The following is a 17693-nucleotide window of genomic DNA, read 5'->3' on the forward strand; positions in this document are numbered from 1 at the left end:
AGATGGAAAGCTCTTTAATCTCTCTAGATTGAGAGCAAAGACCAAAGTCCAACTGAAATGCATGTGGGACTTTCTCTTCGCCAACGATGCAGCCATTGTTGCCCACTCTGCTGAAGACCTCCAACAACACATGAATCATTTTAGCAGGGCCTGTCAAGACTTTGGACTAACAATCAGCCTGAAGAAAACACAAGTCATGGGCCAGGGTGTGGACTCACCTCCCTCTATTACTATCTCCACACAAGAATTGGAGGTTGTTCATGCATTTGTGTACCTTGGCTCAACAATCTCTGACACTCTCTCCCTAGATGTCGAGCTGGATAAACACATTGGGAAAACAGCTACCATGTTCTCTAGACTCACAAAAAGAGTATGGCTTAATAAGAAGTTGACGGCATACACCAAAATCCAGGTCTATAGAGCCTGTGTCCTGAGCACACTCCTATACTGCAGCGAGTCCTGGACCCTTTGTGCACGGCAGGAGAGGAAGCTGAACACATTCCATATGCATTGCCTCCGACAGATTTTTGGTATCACCTGGCAGGACAAAGTTCCAAATAGAGTAGTCCTAGAACAAGCTGGAATTTTTTGCATGTATACATTACTGAAACAGCACTGTTCTACGTTGGCTTGGGCACGTCGTGAGAATGGCTGATGGTCGGATTCCAAAATATCTCCTGTATGGAGAATTAGTGCAGGGAAGCCGCCCCAGAGGGAGACCACAGCTGCGATACAAGGACATCTGCAAGTGGGATCTGAAGGCCTTAGGAATGGGCCTCAACAGATGGGAAACCTTGACGTCAGCATTCAGCCTGGAGGCAGGCAGTGCATCATGGCCTCTCCCAATTTGAAGAGACACTTGTACAGCAGGCCGAGGCAAAGAGGCAGTCCCGAAACAAGCAAAACCAGGGACCTGGAGAGGGGACAGATTGTATTTGTCTTCATTGTGGAAGAGATTGTCACTCTTGAATTGGCCTTCTCAGCCACACTAGACGGTGTTCCAAGACCTCCATACAGAGCACGTTACCATAGTCTCTCGAGACTGAAGGATGCCTACACAGAGGTTGGCAGGAGCTGGGACAAGCAATGGGAGCTCACTCCGCCGTGTGGATTCGATCTTATGACTGCTGGTCTTCCGACCTTGCAGCACAGAGGCTTCTGCGGTTTAACCCGCAATGCCACCACATCCCTCAGTGTCCCTTAGCTATGGTTTAAAGGAATGTATCCATAGGACTGAACAGCTTATGTTAATTTTAAGCATAGCCTTAAGTCTTCTTAAAGCTACGCAGAAGTTGCTCTTAGCAGGACTTGAAGCTATAATCTGAAGCTCCTCACTAGAGATGGGCATGAACTGCCGGTTTGGCAGGTTGTGCCAATTCTTTTAGTGGCCAAACACATGTTTGGTGCTTCAAAGCCTACCTCCTCTGGCAGGTGCCCACTCAGAGGCAGTGTCTAGAGGAGGCAGGGCAGAGAAGCCAGCCTGCTGCATCCAAATGTACACATGCTGGAGGAAGTGGGGCTTTGAAGCACTGAACACCTGTTCGTCCACTAAGCAAACTGGCTTAAACCAGTAGTTCGTGCCCATCTTTACTGATTGTTCTAACGTTCCTGGCTGTTAATAGCAATAGTAAACATCTATCAACCACATTAAATTCTAGTTAATAGTAAATGTTGGTTAGCATTAATAGCCTAAACCTTTTGATATTTGTGTAAGGTGTGTTTAATTTGCACAGCAAATTGACAAGATGTCAGAGTTGTGCAGTCATGTGCATGACCAAGAATGCAACCAAAACACTCCTTAGCACTTCATCGATTAGCTGTTATTAGCTGTGGCAAGTTACACAAACCTTACACAAACAGCAATAGGATTCTGGTTGATACGTTTTAAATGGCTTTAGCATAAACCGGAATGATGGTTGAAATTCACTATGATCCACGCTTGTACAACAGGTAGTCGGTAGAGCAGTGGCTGCCTAGTGGACATAACTCGGTGATCTCCCTCCCATTGATTCCTAATGTGTGAAATGAATAACCAATTGGACTGTAATGTCTTTATGTGACTTTTCACCTGTCATTGTTGAGTTTAGTTGTCATAACACATCCGAGAAGTACGTGCAGGGACTTTGATATTCCTTTGTCACTTTGCATAGTGTTGTAAGTGTGGCTGGGCATAGCCAAGATCATCTACATTATTGTATTCCCAATTATGATGTATCAGTGTGAAAGCTGAATAGCAAAGAAAGCTGACAGGAAAAAAACAACTGATTCTTTTGAAATATATTGCTAGAGGACAATTTGCAGATGCCCCAGACCACCATAAAGACAAACAAGTAGGTCCTAGAGTAAATTAGATCTGAACTATCTCTGGAGGCAAAAATGACAAAACTGAGTCATACTTTGGACATGTCATAGGAAGGAAAAATTCTTTGGAAAACACAGTGATGCTAAGAAAGGTGGAAGGCAGCAGGAAAAAAGGAAGACCAAATATAAAATGGACTGAGCAGGGCTGTCGAGGACAGGACAGTTTAGAGATCACTCATTCATAGGGTCACAATAAATCAGAGGCAACTTGATGACACAGAACAACAACAACAACATTGCAAGGGAACAGTTGCCACATATTTAGTTGCATCTCTGAACGACAGCAATACATGAGCCTAGACTAGCCTTCATTGTTGTAGTCCAGCAGAAACACACATGCAGTTGCTGTTCACTGTACATGGTTCAGTAAAATCTAGGAAACATCACTTTTCTAATACCGGAAAAACGTGATCACATGCTTCCTTTTTTCATCAGTGCCTAGTCTTACTGTTAATAGGACCTTCAAAAAACACATGATAAATAGTTCGTTTATCACTCTCAATACATGAGTTGCGGGAGGGGGATCTACTTATGTAATTGACGATTTATCTTATACAGTATTAGCAGTTATTGTTTCCAGTGATATAAAGTCGAAAACACCTTCCCCTCAGTTTGCAATTAGAAAGGCTCAGGTTTCCTCCAATTCAATATAATTATTTTCTTTGTAGTAATCAATAGTCTATTAAGCAGACTTGTAATAAACGTCAGTACTTCTGCTGCACAGATCTCGAGAGACTGAGTTCAGCTCAGAACCCTTGGTGTTGTGCCAGATAGATTATGTTACAGATAATATGTTATTTGTGGGTACTCTGAAATCAGCTGAAACTGTATGGTGTAACTTTGAAAACATATTCTTCCAAATATATGTAATTTGAGTACAATAATTGTGTTGCACATATATTTTCTACAGTATTTTTTGTCGTTACAAGTCTCAGTCTCAAGCCGTGCACTCACACGTTGTCTTTGAGTATTCCCATGCACTTCAGTGGAGCTTCCCTATGGGCTGATTCCAAAGTTATATTGATAACAATTACTATGGATTTGCCTGTGAAGTCTTTCTACAAATGTAGTCTCTAAAGTTATGATGACATATGAATCTCACCAGGGTCAGGTCCAAGTATGGAAGTGATCCTTGAAACAAGTCTCCGCTGATTAATTAATATCCAAATCAGAATAGTCTAGAATAAGTAATGAGAACAGTCCCTGAAAAAATGACTAGTAGATTACAACTCTAGGGGTAAGGTCTGATTTTCTTTTTAGTAATATTAAAATAAACTGGAATCATGATTTGTATGGCATACTTCAATTTAAACTGGCTCATTCCCAAAGAATACTGTGGGATTGGTCGGTGAAGTACCATATTTTTCTGTGTGTAAGATGCCCCATGTATAAGATGCCCCCACTTTTCTAATCCAAAATTAAAAAATCTAAGTGGGGCTTAGCAAGTGTAGGGGGAAAGGGATCAATGCGCTGCAGAATCGCTTTGATCCCTGCTTTCCCCTCCACTTGTTTTTGTCCTCTCCTCAGCTTACTTCCATGTATAAGATGACCCTCAATTTTTAGTCTAAAGATTTTAGACAAAAGTATAGTCTTATATATGGAAAAATACAGTAATTTTGGTTAGGGATCTTAGTTTGGAAAGCAGACACAAACTACAGCTTCTCAGTGCCACAAATCAGCCTGTTTAAGTATGAGTCTGGGCAAATCCTTGAGAACAATAACCATTAAGGGTTACCACTGCTGTCCTAAACCACTATGCCTGGAATCCAGATCTGCAGTATGTATTTAGGAAGGAGAATTTCAGTAGCTCCCCTTAATTCCTCTTGAAAAGTTACAGTCCAGATGAATAGTTCAATGAGACCAATCCTGTGGGTAGGCAGAATGATTAGTTAAATTCAGACTTCTTATTTTAAAATGTTTTTATTGAGGATTAAGATAAGCAAGTTCAGAAAATAAGTTGCCTTAAAGTAAAATAAGTGGTGTTTTCTTATTAGCCCTAATACAAGATACTGATTCTAGAAGTAGATTTAAGACATACAAAAGAATGCTCAACCTCCTTCTGTGTGTTAGTGGCATGGATTCCATCCTGGAACAAACAAGCAGAAAGCCCCTAGGTATAACATCAACCAGATTTTGTATTTTCCAAAAAAGCTGTGGTTGACAGGTAGGGAAGAATTTTGATCCAATAGATAGACCACTGGGTAGAATTTGCTAGATGTCCCAAGTATGCCAGATGGCAGCATTTGACTACAGTGGTGCCTCACTTAACGACGATAATCCATTCCAGGAAAATCGCCGTTAAGTGAAAACATTGTAAAGCGAAAATAAAAACCCAATTGAAACCCGTTCAATGCATTCCAATGGGGTAAAAACTCACTGTCCAGCGAAGATCCTCCATACGGCGGCCATTTTCGCTTCCTGTATAATGAGGAATCCATTCCTAAACATAGCGGGGAGCCATTTTAATCACCCGGCGGCCATTTTGAAACTGCCGATCAGCTGTTCAAAAATCATCGTTTTGCCAAGAATCGGTTCTAGAAGCAGGGAACTGAGCATTGCAAAGTGAAATTACCCCATTCAGACCATCATTTTGCGATCGCAATTGCGGTCGCAAAAACATTGTTAAGCGGATTTGTCGTAATGTGGGACAATCGTAAAGCGAGGCACCACTGTACTTGCGTTCCATGTCTAGTCACGCTGGCCACATAACCACAGAATCTGTCTTTGGGCAAATGCTGGCTCCATCACTTGGAAACGGGGATGAGCACCATGCCCTAGAGTTGGACATGACTGGACTAAATGTCAAGGGGAACCATTACCTTTTTTACTTGGAGAAATAGCTTTTGAGTAGCTGAAAAGCTTTCTCCCATCATTTAAGAGGTTCCCTGGTCAATCTGGATGGTGGCTAACTTCTCTCTCAGAGCTATGTATTTGCTTTCTCACAGCTGGTCTGGGTGAAATAGCAAAAGATGGTTTCTCTCAAGCCAGAGTGGCCAGTGGGTAGGCATCATGTTTTGGGGAGGGGGGTGGGGGTGGTACACGTAATATACTGCCTTAAACTGAGCAGATGATTGGTACGTTTATTATCAGCTCTAATTGGTAGCATATGTCTGGGAGTTTGTTCTTGTTCTTGTTTAGTCGTGTCCAACTCTTCGTGACCCAATGGACCAGAGCACGCCGGGATTTTAGATAGTAGTTTTTTCCCCCTAATCCAGCTGAGATGTCAAGTTGAGTCTGCCTTACTATAGTCACAACCATGAAACAAACAGAAATATATATATAATTTTAAAAGCTGAAGAATTTAAACCATCTAATACCACAGACTTCTAATGTCCCTCTCTTTACATTTATAATTTTGTGGCATGTTTGAAAACCTAGGTTTCTTTCAGTATCTGTTTCAGCGAGAAATCTTAATTCTATTAGATGTATTATAGTCTTTAACGGTATTAGTACATATATTATGTATGAGGGCATTATGTATTACTGCAGTCTTTTTTTCAGTGTATTTAAAAAAAGTCTCCTTTTTATTTGCAGACTTTAAATATTGTACCAAATTACTATAAATGTTAATTGAAACAGAAGACCTTTATTTGGTCTGCAGCCACTCTTGGTGATTATACAGACACTTTTCTCAGTTTTGCTGCAGAAGGAACATTTGCCAGTACAGTATTGAGAATTTTTGCATCTAATATTTGAGAGACATGTTGCAACAAGCTGTTCAAAGATTAGTGTTTTTAGGGAGATCAGCATGTATGGTTTTGAGTGTTGTTATGTTCATCTTGGATAATGAGAGAAATAATGGAAGTAAAGCTTTCAGCCTTATCAACCCAAAGTTGCCACAGTAAAAGATATCATTTTTCTGCTTTTATGTAGCTGTGACAATTGTCTTTCTGTGCTATTCTTCCTACCCAAGGCCTCCATATCTCTTCTATCTTAAATATGAAGCTATTGAAGGGGTGGAATCTGGCTGATCATTTCTGTGCCTCTCTTGCTTTGCAAATGATTTTCTTCACCAGTGTTTTATGTTTAAGGCATTAGTTAAGTATTTATCCCTTTTAGTTCTTTTGAAAAGGCTTATTATAGTGCAGCACAAAATTCATTAATATTAATAAAGGCATTTGCCTTTATCGTTCCTTGTTACTAAGACACCAGCACTGTCGAAATGGATGCTGGCCTTTTGGGTAATACTTTCAATCATTTATCTATGTACTGGCTAGTCGAATTTCAAAAGCTTTGCTGAAAAATATTCAACCTATTATAATGTAAGTCAAGAGTCTTAAGCAATGTAGTTTTGTATTAAATTTCATTATGCAAAACATGCATGCAGAAAGCTGGCACCTTTAAACGGGAACGAAAACTAAAACCGAAAAATGAAAGGAAATACAAATATTCATCTCTGGCCAGAATATTAATGTATCAGGAAACAAAAAGATAATGAGTTGGAGGAAAGAAGGGAATCAGTATAATTCGCCATGTTGCTGTATTACTTGCTTTCAGGACAAGCCAGAAACACATCCCTTTTTGAACACATTGCTTATGTTTTTCAAAACGCATCTTTTAAAATGGATATTTCTTGTTTCTTAGCCACATTTCAATCTTGCTTGTATTTCCAATGTTTGAGTATTTTCAAAAGGTTGATTGCAGTGTTTTCATGTTACACACTGTTATTTTTGTGAGTCCTTGGGAAGTGTAACGAAATTGAGCTCAATATGCTGACTTGGCTCATCTTAAAATTACTATTAGAATCATAAAATCTTTCAGTGATTATTTGTGTGAACGCTTCTATTGATGCACCTATCTCTTGCTATATTTCTACCCTGGATTTGGAGAGGTTAAATATAAGGCCAAAATGTTTCCGTGAGGAGCTTACTGTGGATCAGTTTTGAGTTAGCGCTGAATTACATATGTAAACTGACCTGTTTACCCAAAAATCCATCTGGTTATCACTGTTGGTGACACCTGAGATCAGAATCTTACATTAAGTCTTTACAGTACAGTACTTTGAGGAGGGCATTTTTTCTTCATAAACCTACAAGAGGTACAGTGAAGTGGACAAACAGATGCCTGCTGCCACCATGTCTTTCATAACCAGAGTTCATATGTATGGACATGGTCAGTGCGGATGGTGATTCCTAGGGCAGTTGTTTTTAGCTTAATAAGCATTGAGTCTTGAGTGATGTGCCAGGGAAAGAAGTAGCCAGGATACTTACTCAGTGGTGCATTACTGTAATGCCATGGTCTTACAGAAGCAGGTGAAAGGGATTCTTAGTAAAGTGCATTACCTCACTTCCATCAAAATGTGGCAAGGCAGCCACACGGCACCAAGGGTCATGTTCTGTGTGTTGGGTCCTGGATTTTTGCCAAATCACACTACTAGCTACTACAGTCACCATGTAGTACTTATACAAGATTCTACAGTGACAGGAGGTTCTCTGCATACTTCTCTGAGTCAGTGTAGTGCAGTGGGTAGAGTACTGGACTAGGACTTGAGATATGGAAGTTCCAGTTATCACTGAGCTGTGAAGAACATCCAGTGGCCTTGAAGCAGTCACTCTCTGTCAGCTCAGTGTATGTCAAAGGATTTTGGTAAGGCTAAAAGTGGGGAAGGAGAGAGCCATAGGTACTAAGCTGGGTTCATGGAAGGAACTAGTGTAACTAATAAATAAACATAAAATTGTAAGCCGTCTCGAGTAGACATTGTCTAGAGGGGTGGGGGTAAAAAATCCAACAAACAAACAAACAAACAAACAAACAAACAAATAAAATCAATGTTGAGTTGCTCCAGATTAATGGTTTACCCCAGAGAGCCAGTTAGCACAGCCTGGGTTACATGGGAGTTGTTTATAACTTTAGTGCCACTTCTAGAAGCTGGAATAAAATTGGTCTGGACAGGACCTAGAGTGTAGATTTGTCTTACGTGGCTGCTATAATGTGATCTGATGTTTTGCAGTTGCCATGGAGTGACCTGGAGAGTTACACTATAATGGTTCCTGGGCTACAAAATTTAACATCCTTTATTAGCGTTCTTTCTAGCGTTCTTTCCTTTAACCATCTCTCCAACCAATTAGGTGTGCTTTTAATTGTGCTTTAGAGGTGCTGCATTGCTTGTTGTGATGTTCTTTATGAGACTTTCTTCCCATGAGATTTGTGTGACTCCTCCAAGATTATAAGAATCACAAATATTGGGGATGTTTACACAGGATACGTTTTTTAAAAGCATATAAAATGCAGTCAACAGCAAAAATGAAAAAGAGGTACAGTAGGAACCCCATATGTGAAGGGGATCGGTTCCAAGCACACACACCCTGCGTAGATTCTGAGAACTGGGATAATAGCAAATGCTATTTTAATAGCGAACACTATTTTAATGGCAAACGCTATACATAGCATGATCTCTGCCCCACTTTAGTGGCCAGTTCTAGTAACTTCATCTTTAGAAATATATATAATATTTTTATGATTTTTCTTTTAATATTTTTAATGTTTTAGACCATGGATAAGTGAATCAGTGGATACTGATCCTTTGGATAAGGGGATGCTACTGTACTATTTAGGGGGAATTCCATCAGTTTGAATTCTGGTAGCTTTAGCCATAAAAGCAGGATACACTCCTGTTCATTGCCAAAGTTCTGTCCATAATGATGGCCATCAAGAAAGACATGGATGGGATTTTCTAAGCTCAATGGCCATTGCAGACCATTAGGAGACTGATAGTTTGGGGGGGGGGGGGTTGAGAGAGAGAGAGAGAGAGAGAGAGAGATGCTCTCTATTGAGCCTAATGAACAGAGAGATTTCTGTCCTGTAGTGCTTTGAAATTCCCATAGAGCTTAGAATACTCCACTTCTGTCCTTCTCTAGGCTTTAATGGCCATCACTGCCAAGAGAGCCTTGGCAAGGAACTGATGTGTATCCTGAAATTCCTTTGAGAACTTGGATTGTTTTTTGTTTGTTTGTTTTTGGTCTAAAGTCTTAAGAACCCTAGCTAGGGGGAATTCCTGCTGAATTCTGGTAGTTGTAGCGGAGAAAAAATCTGAATATTCCATTCCTAGTAGAGATCTTTGAAATCATCCAGTTAAGCCTTTTAACGGGAAACATAGATGATGGAACCACTGGTCTTCTGCGTGCAGTGCCTGCGCTGTACTACTGGAGTGTATTCCCTCTACTGAGAAGGGTTTATAGAACCAAGTCTTCTATAATATTGGCCTTTTACAATCCAATCATAAATTAATTTGAGTTGCCTAGTGAGTACCAGAGGCAGTGCACTCTTTTTGCTTCTAGAGCTTTTAATAGAGGATGTCACAGCTTGAACCTGGGGCATGAATAATAAAATCTGCAAAGTATATGATGCACCGCCCACTTATAGCTTCTTCCCAAGTGGGTGGTGCCATTTCATGTGTATGGTTTCAACCCACTACTTTCTGCTCTCAGGAACTGATTATTTAGAAGTGAATAATAATTACTAAATTATGTGGGAGATTAAAGAGGGTGACAAGCTCCATATAGTCATAGGAACATTTAGTGTTACCGGTTAATCTAGCCTTGTAAATAAATCTGTGGAAATTATAAGGCCACCAGACTATGCTAAGAAACAATGTTAGTCCTTTCTGACACATCCTCATCCTGGGGGGAAAAACATAATGCTTTCAGTCTATAAAAGGTTATCTGTCTCCGCAGGTGTCCACAGGGATGTGTTTGTACTGTACAGTATTTACCAAGATATATTGGCCCTGCTCCTCTAGGTTGTGGTCTCTGCTATGTGCAGCATGCAGGGTTAGTGATTCCTCCTTGTTCAACCTCCCTCTCCTGTTCAAAGACAGGGAACAGAACAGAACACTTGATGTGTACCTCATCTGCCAGACAACCCAGACAGAGAAGAGAAGAAGATGGGTGGGAACTAGGCTTATGCCTACTGTGTCCAAAATTGGCTTTGGTTGACATTCGAAGCTTGCCAATTCCTTACAATGAAATAATTTCAGAAATAATATAGGGACCTTGAATAAGCTACTGTACTTTTTGGGACTACATCTTCCATAATCCTCAACCTAGCATGGCCACTAAGAATTGTATTGTGACGAATAACTTTTCTAAGCTCCAGATGTATAGAAGGAGCCTTGTGGCATGGTGGTTAAACTGCAGTGCTGCAGTGAAGACTCTGCTCACAACCTGAGTTTGATTTCAGGCTCTTGAGATTGACGCAACTTTTCATACTTCCTAGGTTGGTACATTGAGTACCCAACTTGCTGGGTAGGGGACAGTGTGTAGCCTGCATAATTAAAATTGTAAACCATTCAGAGAGTGTTTTAGGCACTATAGAGTGGTATATAAGCAGTACACTTTGCCTTTTTTTTTTTTTTTTTTTTTTTTTTTTTGCTTTGCTCTACCATTTGCACATGGTTATAAAATGCTGAATACCTCATTGGTTTAGCCATCTGGCTATGGAGCCACAGGTTGGGAGTTTGATTTCCCCAGTGTGCTTCCTTGACAGGGGCTGGACTCAATGATCCATAGAGCCCCTTCCAACTCTGCAGTTTGAAGATGATGACGACGATGATTATAAATGTGATTGATTTATGTTTGCTACCAACTTTAATGCAATCCATAAGCAACAGTCCATAGGTTAAACTGCAGTAAATAAACTTGCTGGCCTTCCAAGAGTTCTGATGAGAATGCAGTGTTTTCTAGAATTCTGACATTCCTCCGTTAACTGCTTGTTTGTACCAAGCAAATGCAGCTTCTTCGGACAGAATTGTCATGCTCTCTTCTTCTTTACCATAGAGAACCCATAGTGTAAGGTCAAGTCCTGTTACGTTGCAAATAGCACCACCTAGTGATCATTTATAATCATCACAAGTACTGTATTATACCACAATTTCATGTAACAAGCAATAGCCCTAGAGGTGAGAAAGCGGGGAGCAGAAAATGAATTCACATGAGAGGAAGACTGACACATCTTCACTACCTTGTTTCCCCCAAAATAAGACCTAACCTGAAAATAATCCCTAGTATGATTTTTCAGGATGCTCGTAATATAACCCCTTCCCCCAAAATAAGCCCCAGTTAAGTGAACCTCGCCCTCCACCATTGCGCAGCAACAAGAAAAAGGTGACATGACTGTATTTGAATAAATGTAGATTGTTTTACATGAAAAAAAATAAATCATTCCCTGAAAATAAGCCCTAATGCATTTTTGGAGCAAAAATTAATATTTATTTTTGAGGAAACATGGTATAAGCAGTCACAGAAGCAATCATGTATATGTGTAGGAATGCACACAAACACATTGCATTTGAATTCTTGTTTGGTAACTATGGTGAGATGGGATGGAGGATGGGCATAAGTAACAACAGAATTTTAATTTATTATATATTTTACCCTTTCCTTTCTCTTAGGAGTTCAGAGTTACATATAAGTTCTCTTCTTTCTTTTTCTCTGCTTCCGTTTGTTCACACAACTACCCTTTGAGATTGCTTGGATGAAAGATACTGACTGGCTTAATATATGACTTTAACAGATGAGAAGGGTTTTGAACTCATGTCTTTCTGCTTCAGATCTAGCGTCTAGAACATAAGAAGTGTCCAGACAAATTAGACTAAAAGTCCACCCAAGCTGGCATTCTGTTTCCCATACTGCCCAACTATGGGCAGAAACAGGACTTGAGAGTGATAGGCCCATCCTGTTTTCTTCCCCAGGAGCTGATTTTCAGAAGTACAAGACAGATGCTATTAAAAATGTTGAATATCGGGTTCACATTACTTTTAAAATGTTTCAATGCTCCTTTGACTCTAATATATGTTTTGAGCTTGATAACATAAAACTGGATGTAATCGTACATTTGACCTTAACCTGCTTCAGATTTATTTCATGCTTAATCAAAGACATTATTCTGTGTTTTTTCTGACTAAATAAGAGATTTGAATGAAGATTGAGAGGAAAAGAGGGGTATGGTAGTGGCACATTCTTAAATATCATGCAAAGAATCTTCACTCAGTACTTCACAGACATGTAAAAAATGTGCTTTTGCCGTACTTACCTTATTATGCCTTTAGTTACAGGTAACAGAGTTATTTATTTGTTTGTTTGTTTGTTAAACTTATATGCCACCCATCTAGACAGTGTCTACTCTGGGCAGCTCACAGCAATTAGATTTAAAACAATTAAAATAACAACAATATCACAACAATAGAAGGCCATTCAAGATGAAGAATATGAGAACAGATTAAGTGGTGATAGAGTAAATTAGCCTATGTAGGTTCAATCCCAGGTAGCGGCTCAAGGTTGACTCAGCCTTCTATCCTTCCGAGGTCGGTAAAATGAGTACCCAGCTTGTGGGGGGGGGGGGCAATGTGTAGCCTGCATGATTAACTTGTAAACGGCCCAGAGAGTGCTTGAAGTGCTATGGGGCAGTATATAAGCAGCACACTTTGCTTTTTGCTTTTTTTTTGCTATGTATGTGAATGAGCTGAGATAATAAATGTTTTAAATAACATACAGTTGCTCGTGTTGAAAAAGAAAAATGAATCTTTTGATATGGTTCAGCAAAGCTGAATCTCGCATGGTTTGCATGTGATGTTTTTAAGAGTGTGTTTTTCAAGTATTGCTTTTTTCCCCCCTTCAGGACATTTATTCAGAACAGCTGGGGATCAACCGTGTAACCTGTCCACAGTGTCGAGTGCCTTCCCAATGGTCAGCCACCCAGTCTTTGGTCTACATACAGCCAGCTCAGGGCATACAGAATTCGGTGGCTTGGGAACACTTGGTACACCCACAGCCTTAGCAGCACATCCCCAACTAGCACCTTTTCCAGGTAAGCATCTGTTTCAAGACACACACGCGGGAAGATGCAAATGTTCCTAGAAACAAACAGCCATGAGTTTTATATATTTTGTTGCTAAAAGTAGAAATCTAGCTTTGTGACTCCAAGGACACGTCAAGCTTCAGGTTGTTTGTGATTGTCATTTATTAAGCTGAGGTCCTATGCGTACTTATCAGAAGACAAATCTTGTTAAACTCATTGGGACTCACTGCAGGAGGTCCATACAGGATTTCACTGTAATGAAATTACAGTAAAACTCCATCCTTGAGTCTTGTATTCTGGTCCGTGATGCAAATTATTGGAAGAAAACTGTTTTTAAAAGAATCCACAGAAACCTGTAAGAATCATTAAAATGTGAATTGGAAAAATACATATTGTTCAAAATTACTATTTTATTGACAGGGTGTCTTGTTACATTTTTCGCCTAGTGGGGCTTCAGAAGTTAACCCTTTACAATTTAAACCTGCAATCCTATAAACATTTATCGGGAAATAAGTCTCACTGAACTCAGCGGGGCTTACTTCAGCAGAAACATATGAGACTTCACTGAAATGGAATTACCTTAAGTTTCTAGATCACTTGGCTTCAAAGATAGGTGGGAAGGTGCGCTGTTAATAAAGGGGGAAAGGGGACAGTGATAAACTGAACTGAATTATTTCTCTGTAATATTGTGATACATGATTATTTTTCTGGGACTAATTCACATTATTAAGATAATAGCATTTTAATTACATTATTTTAGAATAAATGCAACTCAGTTGCCAACTGAAGGTTGGTTTTTTACCATTGTCATGAAAACAACATGCAGACTACATTATGAATGTAGCAATAAAAAGCATACATTGACTTCAGCTTTCCTATTACAACACTTGATTTTCACAGATCATGTTAAAGGCAGGGATGCTGTACATATATTTCTTACTCTTACTCTTTGTTAGTCTGTAAATTTTTAAGTATTTTTTTAAATGATATCTGTTTGTTTTCTATTTAGTTGTTTTTTGTAATATTATATTTCATTGGGCAAAATCCTGTTGGTGTAAAGTTAACCTGCATAAACTGGATTCAGCCCCAGAAATATTTAATTTATATGAATTGAAAGCTTCCTGTCCTTATTCTCTCTCCTTCAGGATCTGAGGCTCCCTAGGGCTTCCTTTTGCCCTGAGAAAGCCTGTGGGAGCCTGGGATGGAGGTGGTGGGGACTTCAGTAGCCAAAAATCAACACTGGGTTGCCACCACTGCGTTTGGAATTTTTGGCTATGAAACACCCAACACCCCAACCCTTCTGAGGTTCCCAAGCACTCTAGGGAATCTCCCTGAAAGGGAAGGATAGGAAGTTTTCAATTAGTTTAAATAATTATTTCAAACACTGGATCCAGTTTATGTTAGTATACCATTATGCAACAGGATTTTGCCTGTTGTGTTTTTAATTGCATTCTTTTCATTGATTGTGATCCACCTTGGATCCTTCCATTTGTAGAAAGGCAGCATATGAATTAAACAAATCCTTAAGTAATTGATGGGCATAGCCCTCATTGGACTCAGGGACCTCCAAGTCAACTTGCATGAGATTGGGCTGTAAGTCTCTGTTTTTGTAAATCATCTATTTATTTGCCAGAGTAAAGAGAAACCGAGGAAGGGGGCTATAGTATGTCAAAAATACTGTCTTGTTTACTTGCATTTCTTATTCCAGTGTTTACATTATAAGTACTTGGAGATATGTTGCATGCATTTTTGTTTTTTAATTGAACAGAAACCCTGTTAGGATTCTTGTATGATTTAAATGTCTAGAAATTATGGCAGTGAATATTCAATTATGGGAGTCATTGTCTAGTCGATTAGTCGTGCCCGACTCTTCATGACCCCATGGACCAGAGCACGCCAGGCCCTCCTATCTTCCACTGCCTCCCGTAGTTGTGTCAAATTCATCTTGGTTGCTTCGATGACATTGTCCAACCATCTCATCTCAATTATGGGAGTAAAGGTAAAGGTAAAGGTTCCCCTTGACAATTTTTGTCCAGTCGTGTCCGACCCTAGGGGGCGGTGCTCATCCCGCTCTTCAAGCCATAGAGCCAGCGTTTGTCCGAAGACAATCTTTCCGTGGTCACATGGCCAGTGTGATTTAGACACGGAACGCTGTTTACCTTCCCACCGAGATGGTACCTATTTATCTACTCGCATTTGCATGCTTTCGAACCGCTAGGTTGGCGGGAGCTGGGACAAGCGACAGGCGCTCACTCCGTCGCGTGGATTCGATCTTACAACTGCTTGGTCTTCTGACCCTTCAGCACAGGCTTCTGCGGTTTAGCCCACAGCGCCACCATGTCCCTAATTATGGGAGTACCTACAGTTAAATAAAAGTTGTATCCAGCGGTGTCCACAAAACAGCAGAATGGGCACTGTTGATGGAAGATATGTGTCCTCCCTCTGCAGTCCTTTGTGTTTACCCTAGATCTGCTCTAGAAAATGGCGGGATCTTTAGAACAGGCATCGAGCGAAGGAGAGGAAAGGGAGGTCCACTTCTAACAATAATTGTTAACCCAAATATAGAAGACTTATTTTCAGGACAGGAGATGTCTTTGCAATAGTGTCCTGTTTCATTGATTTTTGTCTTATATGTCAAAGGATTCATGCATTTTTTTTCTGTGACAGGTATTGCTTTCAGACTGTGGCATATTTGCGGTTTCTGTGTGCTTTAGAGTTAATTAGGAATCCTGTCTTTCACTGAGAAGAGAGGTATTTTGGTGAAGGAAATAACTGAATTTAAATTCAGGCTAAGGTTATCATAGGATCAGGCCCTTTCATCTATACCAGCTTGCGTAAAACACCTTCTGGATACTAGTTTAGTTAGTCCTGCATTACTTAGTAAAACTGCAACATGATGCTTGCTTATCTGGAAATAAATGCTGTTGAACACAAACTGACTTTACCTTTCAGTAGACATACAGAGGAAAGATTTAGATATCCCAGACAACCCAGATAATGTGGTTGCTGACCTTGAGCCAGACATCCTGAAGAGTGAAGTCAAGTGGGCCTTAGAAAGCTTGGCTAACAACAAGGCCAGTGGAGGTGATGGCATTCCAGTTGAACTATTTAAAATCTTAAAAGATGATGCTGTTAAGGTGCTACATTCAATATGCCAGCAAGTTTGGAAAAATTAACAGTGGCCAGAGGACTGGAAAAGATCAGTCTACATCCCAGTCCCAAAGAAGGACAGTGCCAAAGAATGCTCCAACTACCGTACAATTGCACTCATTCTGAGAAACCTATACGTGGGACAGGAAGCAAGAGTTAGAACTGGATATGGAACAACTGATTGGTTCAAAATTGGGGAAGGAGTACGACAAGGCTGTATATTTCCCCCCAGCTTATTTAATTTATATGCAGAACACATCATGTGAAAGGCTGAACTGGAGGAATCCCAAACTGGAATTAAGATTACTGGAAGAAATATCAACAACCTCAGATACGCAGATGATCCCACTCTGATGGTGGAAAGCGAGGAGGAATTAAATAACCTCGTAATGAGGGTGAAAGAGGAGAGTGCAAAAAACGGTCTGAAGCTAAACATCAAAAAAACTAAGATTGTGGCCACTGGTCCCATTACCTCCTGGCAAATAGAAGGGGAAGATATGGAGGCAGTGACAGACTTTACTTCCTTGGGCTCCATGATAACTACAGATGATGACAGCAGCCACGAAATTAAAAGACGCCTGCTTCTTGGGAGGAAAGCAATGACAAACCTTGACAGCATCTTACAAAGCAGGGACATCACCTTGCCGACAAAGGTCCGCATAATCAAAGCTATGGTTTTTCCAGTAGCAATGTATGGAAGTGAGAGCTGGACCATAAAGAAGGCTGACCGCTGAAGAATTGATGCTTTTGAATTGTGGTGCTGGAGGAGGCTCTTGAGAGTCCCCTGGACTGCAAAGAGAACAAACATATCAATTCTAAAGGAAACCAACCCTGAGTGCTCACTGGAAGGACAGATCCTGAAGCTGAGGCTCCAATAATTTGGCCATCTCATGAGAAGAGAATACTCCTTGGAAAAGTCCCTGATGTTGGGAAAATGTGAAGGCAAGAGGAGAAGGGGATGGCAGAGGATGAGATGGTTGGACAGTGTCACCAAAGCTACCAACATGAATTTATTTGTTTGTTTGTTTACTTACTTATTTATTTAGCTAATATGCCGCCCACACTATCCAAAGGTCTCCAGGCAGCTCACAACATTTAAAATGCAATAGAAAGACAAAATAATTAAAATGCAATTAAAATATATACTCTAAAAATTGCCATCGGACCCACAGCTGATATTATTTCAATTAAAAGCCTTCTGGAACAGGAAGGTTTTGATCTGGTGCCGAATTTGACCCAACTCCGGGAGGCAGTGGAAGACAGGAGGGCCTGGCATGCTCTGGTTCATTGGGTCACGAAGAGTCGGATACAACTAAACAACTAAACAACAACAAAAACACTGGAGGCAGCTCTCCACAGTTCCAGATAGGGGGTCCTTCCTGGCTCTA

General features: G+C 40.3%; 1 protein-coding gene across 29 annotated transcripts in view; it reads left to right on the forward strand.

The window, feature by feature from the left end:
- Positions 1-17693, forward strand: part of BAZ2B (bromodomain adjacent to zinc finger domain 2B) — a 297222-nt gene that overhangs the window by 185525 nt on the left and 94004 nt on the right. For all 29 annotated transcript variants that reach the window (XR_013536707.1, XR_013536710.1, XR_013536708.1 and 26 more), the window contains one exon: positions 12976-13164. Coding sequence is in view for 23 of the 29 variants with exons in the window: in XM_072982530.2 (XP_072838631.2) it covers positions 12976-13164 (189 nt within the window). In the remaining 6 variants the exon portion in view is untranslated. The remainder of the gene's footprint in view (positions 1-12975; positions 13165-17693) is intronic.

This window comes from Pogona vitticeps, chromosome 1, assembly GCF_051106095.1.
Source record: "Pogona vitticeps strain Pit_001003342236 chromosome 1, PviZW2.1, whole genome shotgun sequence".
Taxonomy (NCBI): Eukaryota; Metazoa; Chordata; class Lepidosauria; order Squamata; family Agamidae; genus Pogona; species Pogona vitticeps.